A 15,563-nucleotide genomic window follows, 5' to 3' on the forward strand; every position below is an offset into this window, starting at 1 on the left:
TGGTTCAAAGTTAAGAAAAAACAAGTCTAATATAATTTTTGATTTGGTGTTGGTTTCAAGTTTTCAATATAAAATTATAAATACAAATTTTCAGTTAAAATATTTTTTTTCTTTTTAGACAAAATATATAATAACAAATTAAACATACTGAAATATTTTTAAATCCAAAATAAAATCACATCATATAGACATTAATAATGTGATTTCAACAACCAAATAAACGAATATTAGATTCACATGAGAATGAAATTGTATTTTTATTAAATAAAAAACTATAACAAAAATGATAAAATTAAATTATACAATGACCTTAAACATATTTGAAAAAAAAATTAAAAAAGATCAAGACGCATTAAAAATAAACAGATCTGTTATTAATGTTTGAGAAGAATAATTTGAGAAGATATTGTCTTCGAGTCTGTCAACCAACACAAGATTAATACTTTAAATGTTTAAGTAAATATGTAAAAAAAAATTAAAGCTTGAATATTCTTGAAGTAAATTATATATTATTACATATTCTGAATTATTTTTGTTAATTTTGTATTCTCTAACATGAAGAATAATGAAGGCTGCTGTCATTTTAATTCAAACCAGAAATATTTATTAAAAATAACAATATGATCTCAATTTTTTCTAGTATTTATAATATCGTTTTCAATCTATAATGAATTAAAATATTTCATAAAATTAATATAAATTCATACAAAATAGTTTTTATTATAACTTCCCGCCCGTAGGGCGGGCCGACCCTAGTTTCTCATATTTAAATGTTCTTTCAGTTTGGAAAATCATTATAAAAATTATAAGGAGTCCTTATAATTTCCAGTATATAAATATAGTACATAAAATCTCTAAAACAAAACATATTCCTTAAAAGAAGTCCTAACAAAACATCTATATTGTTAAAAGAGAAGTACTCATTTGAAAATGTTCTTATTTCATTAATTAAACTCTTTTTTTTTCCTTGTCTTTTTCAGTTGCATTTATGAAATATCCTAAAACGAATAAAACAGCCTAATTTATTACTTGTTTTTTTCAGTTACCTTAATGAAATATCCTTAAATAAATTTGGACATAATGTCATTTAATCAACCAAAAAAACTTATGAGTTATCCTTACGTGCATAATTTTAATAATTGAGATTTTTAAAAACATGCATCATTAAAATGTTACCTAAAATATGCAACACTAATATATAACATGCATCAATAAAACTAGAATTTGACTCACACAATTGTACGAATATTATTTTCAGTTGATTAAATTTAAAAATAATTATTTATTCAAAAAATATTTAAGAATGGCTATGTTTTTAAAAATTATATGATATTATTTGCTCATAACTCATTTGTCATTTGATAAATTGTTGGCAAGAAAATTTTAGCATAATATAACTCAGTTGTCATTTGCTAAATTTATTGTTTTTATTTATATTTTTTATTATTTAATTATAAAATTTTCATTTTATATTTGAAAGATAAATGAATTTTCTTTCAAACAATATTTTTTTTAATGTATTTTTAAAAAATAATCAATTAAAATTGTTATTATCATTGAATATCATTATTTTTGACATAATTTGAGTTTTCGTTTACATCAAAACTTATCATATTTTAGGATAATTTTAATTTAAAATGTAATTTTCATATTTTTCAAAAAATTCTAAAAATATTTTTTTAATATTTTGTTATAATTGTTAAAAAAATATTGAGTTGCATTTCAAATAAAAAGGTAAAGATATTAAAAATATTCTAATTAAAATATGTAAAATTTAATATAGTTTTAAGGAAATAGTCAAAATAAAAAATATTACACATAAAATAATCATGATTTTTGTTAACTGGGCGGATCATTATTTATATTATATCGCACAAGAAAAAAAAATTTCTGTTTTTAAAATTATCTAATTAATTCTATGCTCATTTTTTTTATTTTTTATATGATATCACACAATTCGTAAAAAAATAGATAGTTTAAGATGCAAAAAAAATATTTACTTAATGAATAGAATATGAACGAATATTACAAATATATCATTTAATAAAATAAATAATTAAAAACTGAAAATTCATTAAAAGAAAAGTATCCATTTGAAAATGTTCTTACTTCATTAATTAAACTCCATTTTTATTTTTTGTCTTTTTCAGTTGCATTTATGAAATATCATAAAACGAATAAAACTGTCTAATTTATTACTTGTCTTTTCAGTTACATTAATGAAATATGCTTAAATGAATTTAAACTTCTTATTTTATTATTTGTCTTTTTCAGTTACCTTAATAAAATATCTTTAAATAAATTTGGACATAATGTCAGTATGTTATGGTCAATAGAGAAAGAGACCTATGCATTTTAGAATCCAAATAAAATAAAATAAAAAGGGGAAGAAGAAAAGAACAAGAGTAGGGTTTGGTGCCATTAGAACAAGAAAGACTCGTGACTGACAAAATTATGTGTAAAGTCCACCGCACAATTAGCTTATCTGTCTTTTTGTCACGACACACTCTCATCTCTGTCTCTCCAAGTTAGATTCAAATTACAAACTAATAAACTAAGTTTTTAAAGATTAAACCCTAAGATTGATTTGTTTCTTGGTTAGAGATATTTATTTTTGAAACACACAAATTGACTATAATTTGTTATCAGTTACCTATTGTTTTCTTTTCGAACAATACTTAGGTTCACTCCCTGTGGTGAATGGTTAAATTCACCAAACTCTTCATAACAAATCAAAGTGCCATGTAAAAGTAGTTAAAAAAGACAATAAAAATAAAAAAATGGCTGAAAAAAAACAACACCGACATTAATTTATGCCGTCTAAAAACCTAAACTCTAAAACCATAAATCCTAAATCTGAAACACTAAACCATAAATCCCAATCCTAAAATCTAAACTCTAAATCTTAAACCGTAAATCCACACTCTAAACAATAAACCTTAAATCTTAAAATCTAAACCCTAAACCCAAAACTCAAACCATAAACCCTAAAATCTAAACCCTAAATCCTAAATCCTAAACCCTAAACTCAAATCCTAAACTCAAACATCTAAACCGTAAACTCATCTCCTAGTTAATAAGATTAAGGTTTACGGTTTAGAGGTTTGAGTTTAGGGTTTATGATTTAGGGTTTGGGTTTAAGATTTAAAGTTTTGGGTTTAGGGTTTAGGATTTAGGGTTTATGATTTAGGGTTTGGGTTTAAGATTTAAAGTTTTGGGTTTAGGATTTAAAGTTTTGGGATTAGATTTTAGGATTTAGGGTTTAGAGTTTTGGGTTTAGGCTTTAGGGTTTAGATTTTAGGATTTAGGGTTTATTGTGTAGAGTTTGGGTTTATGGTTTAAGATTTAGGGTTTAGATTTTAGGATTGGGGTTTATGGTTTAGTGTTTTGGATTTAGGGTTTATGGTTTTAGAGTTTAGGCTTTTAGAATTTAAAATTTTGCAGATAGCGCTAATTAATGTCGGTGCTGTTTTTTTTTCAGCTATTTAATTTTTTATTTTTATTGCCTTTTTAAACTATTCATACATGACATTTTGGTTGGTTATGAAGAATGTGGTTAACTATTTAGTAATTAAATAGGGGTGAACCTAAGTATTGTTCTTTTCATTAGACAATAAACTTACAATATTTAGTAATTAAATAGGGAGAAGCTACAAAACAAAATAGTAATATATGATTTATTCTTGGGTTCACTCCTTAGGGTGAACCTCTAGGTTCACCAACCAATAGGATTACGTTATTTCAAATTTGATATCTTTTATAAAAGGAAACAAAATATTTTAAAGTTATATTATGTTTTTAAAATAAAAAGATAATGAAATAAAAAATAAAAAATAGTTGTAATTACAAAAAAAATATTTTAACGTCGTCAGAAAAAACTAAACCCTAAATTCTAATCCCTAAACCCTAAATCCGAAACCCTAAACCCTTGGATAAGTCATAAACTCTAAATCAAAAACACTAAACACTAAAACACTCAAGGGTTTAGGATTTTAGTGTTTAGTGTTTTTGATTTAGAGTTTATGACTTATCCAAGGGTTTAGAGTTTACCCGAGGGTTTAAGGTTTCGGATTTAGGGTTTAGGGATTAGGATTTAGTGTTTAGTGTTTTGTTGAAGATGTTAAAAATATTTTTTTTAAAATTTTTTTTTTGTAACTACTATTATTTTTTATCTTTTTATTTTAAAAACATAATATAACTTGACAATATTTTGTTTTCTTTTTTAAAAGATATCGAATTTGAAATAATGAAATCCTATTGGTTGATGAACCCAAAAAGAACTCATAATATATAGGGAAATCATTGTAAGAGTGAAATGGTTTGACAATCATATTTATGTGTAAATATATGTAAATGAAAATCAGGATAATATTTACAAAACTTCGAAATACATACATATTTCTTTTGTAATTTTGCTCCTTAATATTTTATGTATTTACTATTTTGTAGTTACATACATTCCATTTTATTATATATTTTTACTAGGGGTGTCAATATGGGTAAACCAACCCAACCCAATCCAAACCCAAATGGATTGAGCAGTTTATGGATCATGAGTTAATCCAACCCATTAACTAAATGGATTGGGTTAAATCATAACCCATTTAAATTAATGAGTTAGTGGTTTTATTGGGTTGACCCATTAACAATAGTATTAATAAACATAATTTACAAATATTTACTATGTCACAATAAGATTACCATCAACTTACTAACATTTAATAATTAAAAATGCTAATCAAAAATTAGCAAATTATAAAATTTTCTTTTCTCAAGTTATATAATATAACTCGTCAAAATATTTGAAATAACAGAAAATCAAATGTCTAGCAAGAAAAACAAGATTGCCTCTCTAGTCTTCACCATTACACATTAGCAAGAACTCTCGTCGTTTGATAATAGAACACAAACAAAAGTCTCTAATTCCAATCGAGCCACTTCATCGCTTCCTTCACTTCTCTAATGCCCATTGTTTTCACCTGAAACACAAAATCAATCATTTGAGTGCAAACTCATATCTTAAAATCTCTTAGAAGAAATACAACATTCAAAGAACCAATTTAGAGATAAAGAATATTCTGCTTGATGAAACACTCACTGTAACAATCACTGGCTACACTATTCCTTTACCATCCAAGGTGTAAAACACTTTACATAACAAGAACCCAAAAAGAAACTCGTTTCAAAAAGGGATTTTCACAAGTGGTTTTCTTGTTGAATTATATTGAGGACACAATAGCCGGACACAATAGCCATTACCAAAGAAAGAATCATAGTATCGCAATAAAACCAACGAGAATGACACATTCAAGACTCATGCATATCAAATTTCTCAGAAATAAGCAGAGTCAAAGAAAATAGTCAATATTTACTTTGAGAATAATCAAAGAACTTACTCCTTTGGTGGACATGTGATCATGTCTTCCACATCATTTGGACTCGGTCTAATAACAACCGTCTCACCTTCAACAAAGACAACAGATGGAGAAGAACATAAACTGTTATTCCATGAACTCCCAATAGAGAAAAAGCATTTTCCAATAAGAAAATATCAAACCAGAACCTATATCATACGCATGATCAAAGAAACCATCTTAAGCCATGAGAGTCGAAACTCAAGTACAATCCATAAGATAGAAACCCTCTTGACTAATGAGTTTGTCGATAGATTCAAACCCATAAAAATTCACTTCAGTTAATCCCAAATCATCAAAATCAGTGACCCATAAAGCCAAATTGAAGAAAAATAGAGTTCGACTCACAAAGAAGATGAGTTGCTGTGTTGTGATTGATAACCCAAAATCAATGACCCAAAAGGTGTGAATCGATGTCGTGATCGATGATGAAGGTCTAGCGAGATCGAAAAAGAGAGATCAAGTTTCGTGAGATAAGAAAAAAGGGAGAGAAAGACGAAGAGAAACAACGTGTGTGAAAAAATTGGTTTGGATTGGATAACCCATAAACCCATTTTGATCTAAACCAATATTAATCCAACTCACTAAACCCACTAACCCATAAAAACCATTAATCCATTAAGATCCAAATTATTAACTCATTAGAACCATGGGTTGGTTTGGTTTGGATCAATCCATTAAACACAACCCATTTTGACACCCCTAATTTTCACGATTCCATCGTTGCATAATAATAATAGCAAACAGCGACGATAAGATATTGAAGATTGAAGATGCATGGTGTCTGATGCTTGGGAACGGAGCATGTTCTCAAATCTTGGTCGTTTTTCAATAATTATAGCTCTCACCTCTTTCGAGATATTCTTCCCGCTAAATACAGTCTTGTTACAAAGTATAAATCTTCTTTTCAAACAATAAAATTTGAACTTCAAATTACGCTGGAATTGTAGTTATATTAGTTTTAAACTAAACTAGATCTTAACTCATGCGACCGCACGGGTATTTAATTTTACATTTTATTTTTTGTTTGTACATAATTTTATATTTGTAAATGTAGTTGTATAAAATCGAGTAATTTTTATGCGTTTTAACGTAAAATGTATTACCAATATTGAGTATAAATCCAACATTTATATAATTAGATCCATGTCAAATATATATAGCGAACAAATTTTTAAATTGAAAATAATGGAAAATAGACAATTTTGAGTTAGTATGCTATTTTTAAATGGTACATTAGTATAACATTTGTAAGAAAATAAAATGATTGTTAAATTTCTATCAAATTTGGAACGTATAAAAACTAAGATTTAAATCTGTAAGAAAATAAAATGAAAATGAAAATGTTATGTAATTGATAAAAATTTATAAATAAGCTTAAGTTTGTATTAAAGGTGATATTGGTTAGCGAGAATATATGAAATAGTTTGATAGTAGATATTTATGATCTAAATTTCGTATGAAAGTGTCAATTATGGATATATTTTCTACGTTAATGTTTTAAAAAATTTAAGTTGTTTGATCCGAAAGTCAAGGGGAAAGTAAAGGGAAATGAATAATTGTGGTAACTAATTATGTGATTCAGTAACAAATAAGAAAATTATTGTTTTTGTGTGTTTTAGTTTCCAAATCTTATTGTTATAATAAATATTCCTCATTAATTATACAAATTTATATAGAAATATAATAGGATCTAATATCGCAATTAAGTAAGTGTCATTTTTTGGTTAGATTTTATACATTAATTTTTGAAATTTAAACATGACTGATCCTTAAGTTAACATTATGATTTTGGAAAAATCGTGTATACTGATTATCATTAAATTTTATAGTTGTTAATATTATATATATATAATATATATATATATATATATATATATATGATACATGGATTTGTATTGTTTGTATGAATTAATACAAAACTAAAAGTATAAATATTGTAGATTTGATGTATATTTGAGATTTTGTTTATTTATAAAGGATAGAAAATCGATTTGTATAAGCTAAGAGGTGAGAAATGGAACCTTACGTGATTCATTAAGATGTGTGTATTAATTGAGGAATTGAGGAATAATAGGTATTGATTGTTGAATATAATAATGGAGCCGTGGAATTTTAATGTTGTAAAGTTTTTTTAATTAAAAATAGATTAATTTAACAAATGCATTAATTAAACCGTAAAAGACAAAATATCCTAAAATATAGGTTTAGTTAATATCTTAGTGGCATGGAAGTGTAAATAACTTGCAAAACTAAGGGGTAATTTAAATTTGTATTCCTCTTTTAATATATTAGAAGGCTGCTGAAGAATAATGAAGGCTTTTGTCATTTTAATTCAAACCAGAAATATTTATTAAAAATAACAATATGATCTCAATTTTTTCTAGTATTTATAATATCGTTTTCAATCTATAATGATTTAAAATATTTCATAAAATTAATATAAATTCATATAAAATAGTTTTTATTATAACTACCCGTCCGTAGGGCGGGCCAGCCCTAGTTTCTCATATTTAAATGTTCTTTTAGTTTGGAAAATCATTATAAAAATTATAAGGAGTCCTTATAATTTCCAGTATATAAATATAGTACATAAAATCTCTAAAACAAAACATATTCCTTAAAAGAAGTCCTAACAAAACATCTACATTATTAAAAGAGAAGTACCCATTTGAAAATGTTCTTATTTCATTAATTAAACTCTCTTTTTTTTTCCTTGTTTTTTTCAGTTGCATTTATGAAATATCCTAAAACGAATAAAACTGCATAATTTATTACTTGTTTTTTTTCAGTTACCTTAATGAAATATCCTTAAATAAATTTGGACATAATGTCATTTAATCAACCAAAAAAACTCATGAGTTATCGTTACGTGCATAATTTTAATAATTGAGATTTTTAAAAACATGCATCATTAAAATGTTATCTAAAACATGCAACACTAATACATAACATGCATCAATAAAACTAGAATTTGACTCACACAATTGTACGTATATTATTTTCAGTTGATTAAATTTAAAAATAATTATTTATTCAAAAAATATTTAAGAATGACTATGTTTTTAAAAATTATATGATATTATTTGCTCATAACTCATTTGTCATTTGATAAATTGTTAGCAAGAAAATTTAAGCCTAATATAACTCAGTTGTCATTTGCTAAATTTATGGTTTTTATTAATATTTTTTATTATTTAATTATAATATTTTCATTTTATATTTGAAAGATAAATGAATTTTCTTTCAAACAATATTTTTTTAAATGTATTTTTAAAAAAAAAATCAAAAAATTGTTATTAATTGAATATTTATTTTTGACATAATTTGAGTTTTCGTTTACATCAAAACTTATCATATTTTAGGATAATTTTAATTTAAAATGTAATTTTCAAATTTTTCAAACAAATTCTAAAAATATTTTTTAAATATTTTGTTATAATTGTTAAAACAATATTGAGTTGCATTTCAAATAAAAAGGTAAAGATATTAAAAATATTCTAATTAAAATATGTAAAATTTAATATAGTTTTAAGGAAATAGTCAAAATAAAAAAAAATTACACATAAAATAATCATGATTTTTGTTAACTGGGCGGATCATTATTTATACGATATCGCACACGAAAGAAAAATTTCTGTTTTTAAAATTATCTAATTAATTCTATACTCATTTTTTTTATTTTTTATATGATATCACACAATTCGTAAAAAAATAGATAGTTTAAGATGCAAAAAAAAATATTTACTTAATGAATATAATATGAACGAATATTACAAATACATCATTTAATAAAATAAATAATTAAAAACTGAAAATTCATTAAAAGAGAAGTACCCATTTGAAAATGTTCTTACTTCATTAATTAAACTCCTTTTTTTTGTGTTTTTCAGTTGCATTTATGAAATATCATAAAACGAATAAAACTGCCTAATTTATTACTTGTCTTTTCAGTTACATTAATGAAATATGCTTAAATGAATTTAAACTTCCTATTTTATTGTTTGTCTTTTTCAGTTACCTTAATGAAATATCCTTAAATAAATTTGGACGTAATGTCATTTAATCAACCAAAAAAACTCATGAGTTATCCTTACGTGCATAATTTTAATAATTGAGATTTTTAAAAACATGCATCATTAAAATGTTACCTAAAACATCCAACACTAATATATAACATGCATCAATAAAACTAAAATTTGACTCACATAATTGTACTAATATTATTTTCAGTTGATTAAATTTAAAAATAATTATTTATTCAAAAAATATTTAAGAATGACTATGTTTTTAAAAATTATATGATATTATTCTCTCATAACTCATTTGTCATTTGATAAATTGTTAGCATAATATAACTTAGTTGTCATTTGCTAAATTTATGGTTTTTATTTATATTTTTTATTATTTAATTATAATATTTTCATTTTATATTTGAAAGATAAATGAATTTTCTTTCAAACAATATTTTTTGAAATGTATTTTTTAAAAAATAATCAATTAAAATTGTTATTATCATTGAATATCATTATTTTTGACATAATTTGAGTTTTCGTTTACATCAAAACTTATCATATTTTAGGATAATTTTAATTTAAAATGTAATTTTCATATTTTTCAAACAAATTCTAAAAATATTTTTAAAATATTTTGTTATAATTGTTAATAAAATATTGAGTTGCATTTCAAATAAAAAGGTAAAGATATTAAAAATATTCTAATTAAAATATGTAAAATTTAATATAGTTTTAAGGAAATGGTCAAAATAAAAAAAAATTACACATAAAATAATCATGATTTTTGTTAACTGGGCGGATCATTATTTATATGATATCGCACACGAAAGAAAAATTTATGTTTTTAAAATTATCTAATTAACTCTATACTCATTTTTTATATTTTTTATATGATATCACACCATTCGTAAAAAAATAGATAGTTTAAGATGCAAAAAAAAATATTTACTTAATGAATATAATATAAACGAATATTACAAATACATCATTTAATAAAATAAATAATTAAAAACTGAAAATTCATATCCGCGCGGATCAGGGTCTAGTATTCCTTAAAAGAAGTCCTTATAATTTCCAGTTTCCAGTTTTGAACTACGATACTATTTTTATTAGACTAGGTTAAATTTAAAAGAGCTAGTTAAGTAGGTTTTATTATATGGCGTTTGGAAGATGCATGCATCCATTATAGACCAACGGCCTAACCATGTGTTTTGGTATTGAAATTATAACATAGCAATGGGAGTTGTCTTCCTCCGGGATTCTCTCTACTTTGGCAGGTGAATAAAACTCACAGTTTGTACATCAAAATATAGTCTAGTAGGTTTGCAATATTGGTGAGGGCATGGTCTTGATAGCGTAATTTACATAGTAACTAGTCATGAATCCATGATTAGTTTGAGCTTGATCTTAAACCTAGTGGTTATAAGAAGTATAAAAATAATAGTTCCAAATCATATCACCCCGCCCAATCGCTAAAGGTTCATTCATTCATTTTCTTTGGCTCTTTTGTTTCCATTTATTGGCTTGAATGTTGTTGATCTCAGTTTAATCAGGGCAAGTGTAATAACGACCGGGTTTTACACGGTGATGTGGGGCAAAGCCAAGGAAGTGTCCATGGTCGAAGATGACAAGAACAACAAGGCGGATCCGATCGAAACTGGCACTGATTGTCCATCATCAGGTCCAGAAAAGGCTCCATTCTTGGAAAGTTACAAGAATGATGAGCATGTCTAAACTATCATCAATCAGTCAAGATAGCTCTATAATATATGTCTGAAAATTTCATATGTGAATGTCTTTTAAATTTATTAGACGAGACAAATGTGATCTTTAATTTTAGAAATTAAGTTTCTTCTAATCACAATTTTATAGATCTGAAGTATGTATCTTAACTTAATTAAGCTGCACAATAATGATTATGACATCCATGATAATTGGAACTTAGTCAAATCCCATAAACTTGAAGGTCTTATTTTCCTAATAAAATAGTTTTAAGTTTGAGAAGTACAAGATAATAACATTGGTCAAACACCTCACAAACAGAGTTTCAGATTCAGACAGATCTTCAAAGTACCAAAAGGAAGAGAATCATACAAAGATGGCTGGGAGATTCTGTCAGAGAGACGGCTGGATCATGACGGCGATGGTGGCGGTTGTGGTCTCCGACGTCGGAATGAATACTCTGTTCAAAGCGGCGAGCTCAAAGGGAATGAGCTCATACGTCTTCCTCGTATATTCTTATGGAATCGGAGCTCTTCTTCTCCTTCCTTCTCCTTTCCTCGCCCACAGGTCAAGATCTCTACCACCTTTAAAGTTCTCAGTACTCTGTAAAATGGGACTTCTTGGTCTACTTGGGTAAGAACTCTTCTTCTATGCCTTCATCTTCATTTCTCGATCAAGATTTTGTGTGTTTTTATTACTAATTGAAGATGATGATTGGTGACGTCACTCTTCTTTGGAATGAGAGAAGATGTGTGTATTTGATGTTAGGTTACACAGGAATCAAATATAGCTCTCCTACTTTGGCTTCAGCTATGAGTAATCTTACTCCTGCTTTCACCTTCATCTTCGCTCTTCTCTTCGGGTACTTTATCTTTCTGCAAACCCTAATAGTACCAAATTCGATTTTGACTATTTTCAGTTCTTATCCGGCTATCTAATCTACTTAACCGAATCCAATTAACTTACCAGACCAGCCTACATAATGCATACAAAATTCGGATTCAGGTAGGTTTAAGATTCGGTTAGGCATATTGGTTCAACACGTTCTTTATTTAGTGGGCTCAGAACATCTCCAAACAAAAATTTCGTTTTAGAGCTGGCAAAACTCTAAATTTGGAGTTTCAAACGGTTTTTTTCCAAAATCAAAACTTCAAAATTATTTGTATTTTACACTATAGTTATTATAATTGTAATGTGTACATATATAAAAATATTAAAGTAATATTAATTAATAAAATATTACACTAAATATATAAAATTATAAGTAGAAATAAACAGTTAAATATTAAACTACAAGAAAAATACCACATTATTCCCTAAAATTATTTCGTAATGCTACATCTTCGGTTACATAAAAATTTGTTTGGACAGTATTTTAGAGATTTTGAAGATTCTGGAGAAATTTTACTAGACTATTAGTGTTGTTGTAATATTTCAATTTGTGTAATAATTATTTGTTCATATATTATTTAAAAAAGTTTTTATAGTTAAATTTTTTTTGTAATATTCTTGTTGTCTAATTCTAGTTTTAAAATATTATAAATTTTATTTTAAAATTTTTATTTAATTTTACATGTAAAATTTGAATTTATAAAAATAAATTTAAAACATTTATGATATATATATATATGGTAATTTTAAGGATTAAAACTATAAATGAGAAAATACTTAAGAAGATGTGTAGTTAGTTATTAGGATCAAAATGCATATAAAATTTGAAGTTTTGAGTGGTGAAACTTCAACTCCTCAAAACTCTAAATTTGAAGTTTTGAAGTTTTTTCCGGAGAGAGAAAAAACTCTATATTTCAAGTCATAGAGTTTCTTTTGGAGATGCACTTAGTAAAATTCGGTTCATCGTTATATTAAGTTATTAAAACATTCAAAATGTAAATGTATTTTCTCTTAATAAACAGTATATATAACTATGATTAAATATATGACTATATATAACTATGATTAAATATATGACTATATATAACTTTGTATTTCTTCATCTTTTCAATGAAAGTGTTAAAAAAACAATGATTAAATCTATTTTAATATATATATACAAGCAGTACCGGCCGATGGCATGTCTACAAGGTGCTTTGGCACATGGTCCAAATTTTCTAAAAGATATTTAGTTTGAGTTTAAGGTATTTATTTATATCTTGGTTTAGTTATATTTTTTAATACGTTTTGTAACATTGTTATTCGCAGTAAAAAATCTTTGGATGACTTTTTTTTTGTTTGTATTATAAGAATGGAGAAGGTATCTATAAAGAAAAATAGCAGCTTCGCCAAAGTGGTGGGCACACTAGTTTCTATAGTAGGTGCACTTGTAGTCACTCTCTACCATGGCCCAATCATCTTCGCCGCATCTCAGCCGTCCGTTTATCTTCCTCAGCCTCTCTCGCCGCCTCCATCCCCACCGTCAAATTCTAATTGGGTCACCGGCGGATGTCTCCTAGCCCTTGAATACACTCTCATCGCCATCTCGTACATCATACAGGTGCATATAGAATAAACATCTATTATATTATAACTTAAGCTAACGTTAACTTTTTCATTACATTTTTGGTGGTTGTAGACACATATTATGAGGGAATATCCATCGGAGTTTGCCTTGGCACTTTCCCACAATATTTGCGTTTCAGTCTCTTGTGCGTCTGTTAGTCTTTTCGTAGAGAAAAACAATCCAAGCGCGTGGATTATGAGATCGAGTATAATGTTGATATGCATCGTTGCAACGGTCAGAACACGTTTCCATAGTTTTAATCGATTCGCAAAATTAAATGTTTACTAATTAGCTTATAAGCTTTTGATTTCTTGAAATGTTATATTTAGGGGATGGTAAACTCTACGGGCTATGTTGTGGAGTCGTGGACGGTGCGACATAAGGGACCATTGTTCCTAGCAATGTTCAGGCCGTTAGCTATATTAACAGCGGTTGTATTAGGCGCGATTTTTCTAGGCGACTCCCTCTATCTGGGAAGGTGAAATTTTTTGAAAAGATGGATGATCTAATTAGTATTATTTTATCTCCTATATTCACTTTCAGTTCTTAAAATTGTGTGTTGGCAGTGTGATTGGTGGAACATTGATATCGATAGGTTTTTACACTGTTATGTGGGGAAAAGCAAAGGAAGAGAAGTCCGATATCGATACCCATCATGCTGCTTCATCGTCACATTCCAAGAGAGTTCCACTTTTGATGAATTACGCGGCTGAGAAGCAAGTGTAGTAACATCTCTTGTTTGTTCAGCAACAGTTTCATTTTCAGGGTTTCGGGTGTCTATAATTCATGTATTCAGATGGTCCTGAGTCCGGAACAATCTACTGGCGGAACCAGGACCAACTGTAAAGCAATTAGGATCATGGGGTTGGTTTATATATATAAAACGCAAGCGACATTAAGTAGAATTGCAAGTATCTAATTGTTTTTAGTTCAACCAGTAGAAATGTCTCTAGATTTCAAAGGAAACTACGTTGGTTTTTTCATCATACTGTACAACACTTGAAAACAGAAAAGGAAAAACAGAATTTCAGGATGCGCAAGTGACTAGGGCCAATGAATCAATTATCTAATAAATACTTGCGCTTAACTCTCACGCTTCGACTCAAGTTATTCGCATGCGTTTGTATTAAAATTAGGATAACATTCATATAAATTGTGGCTATGATCCATAGTGTTAAGAAATCGGTAGGCGCTAAGTGGGCGATGACTCAACGCCTAGCAACTAGAACGACTAAGCGGAAGCCTATATTATTAGCTAGACGGCTTATGCATTTATAAATTATAATAATATATTAAATATATGTGATATTTTATATTAAATATCATTAATTCACAATTGATAAAATTTATATTGCATTATCTTCATAAGATTCTACATTATAATATATTATTTATTATAATTTATGAATAATAAACTATATACTATTTATTATTATAATATTGTAATTGATTTGGTGGTTTATAAGGCCTATCGCCTAAGCGCCGTCTAGAAAGATTTTCTTAAACACTATTATTTCCCTTACAATGATCGATTCATAATACCTTCTGGTATGGACAATTTTTGAAGTGGGATCATTACAAGAAAAAGGATCATTACAAAACCAAAACGTTGTTTTTACCTAATATGCGTGTAGAAAAACAAGAATATTATCTTCTTCTTTTTTTTTGAGGGAAAACTAAGAAAAAAGACCCGTCTGATATTGTTCAAAACGACGATCGGAGCCTTATATGTACTTTGATAGGGAAAATGACCTATTCACCTATGAACTAATTGTTCCCGACTTTTTTACACACGAACTTTTAAACTATGCAAAAAACCACATGAAAATACGAAAATGGCTTATTCCCCTATGAACTAGTTTTTTCTGGCTTTTCCACATACAAACTTTTAAATCATGCCAAAAAACATGAACA

General features: G+C 26.9%; 1 protein-coding gene and 1 long non-coding RNA gene across 3 annotated transcripts; one reads left to right on the forward strand and one right to left on the reverse strand.

Moving 5' to 3' along the window:
• Positions 1 to 4,761: 4,761 nt before the first annotated feature.
• LOC125589764 lies at positions 4,762 to 6,342 on the reverse strand. The gene is made up of 3 exons (XR_007325915.1): positions 5,763 to 6,342; positions 5,397 to 5,463; positions 4,762 to 4,979 (listed from the first exon to the last, which is right to left on the reverse strand). It is a non-coding gene; the product is annotated as an uncharacterized LOC125589764 (long non-coding RNA).
• A 5,050-nt stretch (positions 6,343 to 11,392) lies between these two features.
• On the forward strand, positions 11,393 to 14,635 carry LOC111207828 (WAT1-related protein At5g40210). Of its 2 annotated transcripts, XM_048762138.1 has the most exons (6): positions 11,393 to 11,785; positions 11,901 to 12,014; positions 13,394 to 13,643; positions 13,722 to 13,883; positions 13,979 to 14,127; positions 14,216 to 14,635. In XM_048762138.1, exons 1-6 carry the CDS (start codon positions 11,529 to 11,531, stop codon positions 14,373 to 14,375), a joined length of 1,092 nt encoding a protein of 363 aa, XP_048618095.1. In that variant the 5' UTR covers positions 11,393 to 11,528; the 3' UTR covers positions 14,376 to 14,635. The 2 variants fall into 2 exon arrangements, with proteins under 2 accessions (XP_048618095.1, XP_048618096.1); XM_048762139.1 differs by lacking the exon at positions 11,901 to 12,014.
• The last annotated feature ends 928 nt before the right edge of the window (positions 14,636 to 15,563 follow it).

Source organism: Brassica napus, chromosome C7 (genome assembly GCF_020379485.1).
Source record: "Brassica napus cultivar Da-Ae chromosome C7, Da-Ae, whole genome shotgun sequence".
In the NCBI taxonomy this organism is placed as follows: domain Eukaryota; kingdom Viridiplantae; phylum Streptophyta; class Magnoliopsida; order Brassicales; family Brassicaceae; genus Brassica; species Brassica napus.

Coding starts and splice junctions, on each gene's coding strand:
- LOC111207828 (XM_048762138.1), top strand. CDS start 11,529: ATGGCTGGGAGATTCTGTCAGAGAGACGGCTGGATCATGACGGCGATG. Junction 13,644..13,721: donor CCATCTCGTACATCATACAG/GTGCATATAGAA, acceptor TGGTGGTTGTAG/ACACATATTATGAGGGAATA. Junction 14,128..14,215: donor GACTCCCTCTATCTGGGAAG/GTGAAATTTTTT, acceptor GTGTGTTGGCAG/TGTGATTGGTGGAACATTGA.